The sequence below is a fragment of the Morone saxatilis genome, unplaced genomic scaffold (assembly GCF_004916995.1).
Source record: "Morone saxatilis isolate NCDOM2014 unplaced genomic scaffold, NCSU_SB_2.0 Contig3, whole genome shotgun sequence".
Classification (NCBI taxonomy): domain Eukaryota; kingdom Metazoa; phylum Chordata; class Actinopteri; family Moronidae; genus Morone; species Morone saxatilis.
Genome location: NW_023339873.1, coordinates 3,546,457 through 3,548,777, shown reverse-complemented (window position 1 = coordinate 3,548,777; position 2,321 = coordinate 3,546,457). Strand labels below are relative to the sequence as shown.

At 40.2% G+C, this 2,321-nt stretch overlaps 1 protein-coding gene across 1 annotated transcript in view; it reads right to left on the bottom strand.

The window, feature by feature from the left end:
- LOC118336879 (neuroblast differentiation-associated protein AHNAK) overlaps positions 1–2,321 on the bottom strand; it is a 14,099-nt gene that overhangs the window by 6,313 nt on the left and 5,465 nt on the right. Inside the window, 1 exon segment of the mRNA XM_035673638.1 lies at positions 218–2,004. Within this exon segment, the coding sequence (XP_035529531.1) occupies positions 218–2,004 (1,787 nt within the window).

Below are 2,321 nucleotides of genomic sequence, written 5' to 3'. Positions count from 1 at the left end.
TTTTCATATCTATTGATGGGCCTTGAGTGTCAATGCTGGGTGCTGCAATTTCAACTGTGAGAACCTCTTCAGGAATTTTTATGTCAGCTCCATCAATTTTGATGTCTTTGTCCGCATCAGGCATTTCTACAGTGGCACTAGGAGACCCAAATTTTGGTAATTTGAATGTCGGCATCTTAAATTTTGATGGTGATCCTCCTGTATCCTTTGTCACAACCTTGAACTCAGGAGCTTTGATTTCCACTTCAGCAGAAGGTTCTTTCAGTCCAACGTCAGGGAGATTGACCTCAGCTTTGGCTTCTGGCAGTGTCACAGCAACATCTTTCTTTGATAAGCTTAAATCAATTTCAGGACCTGCTACCTTTGGCATTGTGATTCCAAACTTTGGCATTTTAAACTTGCTTCCTTTTCCTTCATGTTCAGTTACTGTAGTTTTCATATCTATTGATGGGCCTTCAGTGTCAATGCTGGGTGCTGCAATTTCAACTGTGAGAACTTCTTCAGGAATTTTAATGTCAGCTCCATTGATTTTGATGTCTTTGTCTGCATCAGGCATTTCTACAGTGGCACTAGGAGACCCATATTTTGGTAATTTGAATGTTGGCATCTTAAATTTTGATGGTGATCCTCCTGTATCCTTTGTTACAACGTTGAACTCAGGAGCTTTGATTTCCACTGCAGCAGAGGGTTGTTTCAGTTCAGCATCAGGGACTTTGACTTCAGCTTCAGCTTCTGGTAGTGACACATCAACATCTTTCTTTGATAAGCTTAAATCAAATTCAGGACCTTTAACCTTTGGCATTGTAATTCCAAACTTTGGCATTTTAAACTTAGTTCCCTTTCCTTCATGTTCAGTTCCTGTAGTTTTCATATCTATTGATGGTCCTTCAGTGTCAATGCTGGGTGCTACAATTTCAACTGTGTGAATCTCTTCAGGAATTTTAATGTCAGCTCCATCAGTTGTGACATCTTTGTGCGTGTCGAGCACTTCTATGTTGGCACTTGGCATACCAACTCCAAATTTTGGTAATTTGAATGTTGGCATCTTAAATTTTGATGGTGATCCTTCTGTATCCTTTGTTACAACCTTGAACTCAGGAGATTTGATTTCCACCTCAGCAGAAGTATCTTTCAGTTCAATGTCAGGGAGTTTGACTTCAGCTTTGGCTTCTGGTAGTGACAGATCAACATCTTTCTTTGATGAGCTTAAATCAATTTCAGGACCTGTAACCTTTGGCATTGTAATTCCAAACTTTGGCATTTTAAACTTAGTTCCTTTGCCTTCATGTTCAGTTCCTGTAGTTTTTATATCTATTGATGGTCCTTCAGTGTCAATGCTGGGTGCTACAATTTCAACTGTGTGAACCTCTTCAGGAATTTCAATGTAAGCGCCATCAATTTTGACATCTTTGTGTGTATCAGGCACTTCTATGGTAGCACTTGGCATACTAACTCCAAATTTTGGTAATTTGAATGTTGGCATCTTGAATTTTGATGGTGATCCTTCTGTATCCTTCGTCACAACTTTGAAGTCAGGAGCTTTGATTTCCACTTCAGCAGAAGGTTCTTTCAGTTCAATGTCAGGGAGCCTGACCTCAGCTTTGGCTTCTGGTAGTGTCATTTCAACATCTTTCTTTGTTAAGCTGATATCTAATTCAGGACCTGTTACCTTTGGCATTGTGATTCCAAATTTTGGCATTTTAAACTTGCTTCCTTGCCCATCAAGTTCTGCTTCACACTCTGGTAGTTTCATATCCATGTCCCCTTCTTTCACTTCCACCTTTCCCTCTGGAATTGCAGCATTCACATCCGGAAGACTGACATCAACTTCTGGGGACTTAACACTTGATTTTGAAAAAGAAAATCTTGGCAGTGAAAACCTTCGCTTTTTTAGTTTTGCATCTACCTCCACACCTGGTTGGTCTATCACAACACCACCTGAAGGCTCTTTGACTTCTGCCTCTGGCAGAGAGACCTCTGCTTTAATTTTTGGTACATCAACATCTGTTTGTGGCACAGATATGTGCATGTCAGCTCCATCAATTTTGATTTCTTTGTCTATATCAGGTACTTCAGTGCTGACGGTTGGTGCTGCAACTCCAAATTTGGGAAATTTGAATGTTGGCATTTTAAATTTTGATGCCGATCCTTCCACATGACTTAACTGAGCTTCACTCTCAGGAACTTTAAATTCCACTTTAGCAGAAGGTTCTTTTAGTTCAGCATCGGGGAGTTTGACTTCAGCTTTGGCTTCTGGAAGTGTCACATCCACATCTCTCTTTGAGAAGCTTAAATCAATTTCAGGTCCTTTTACTTTTGGC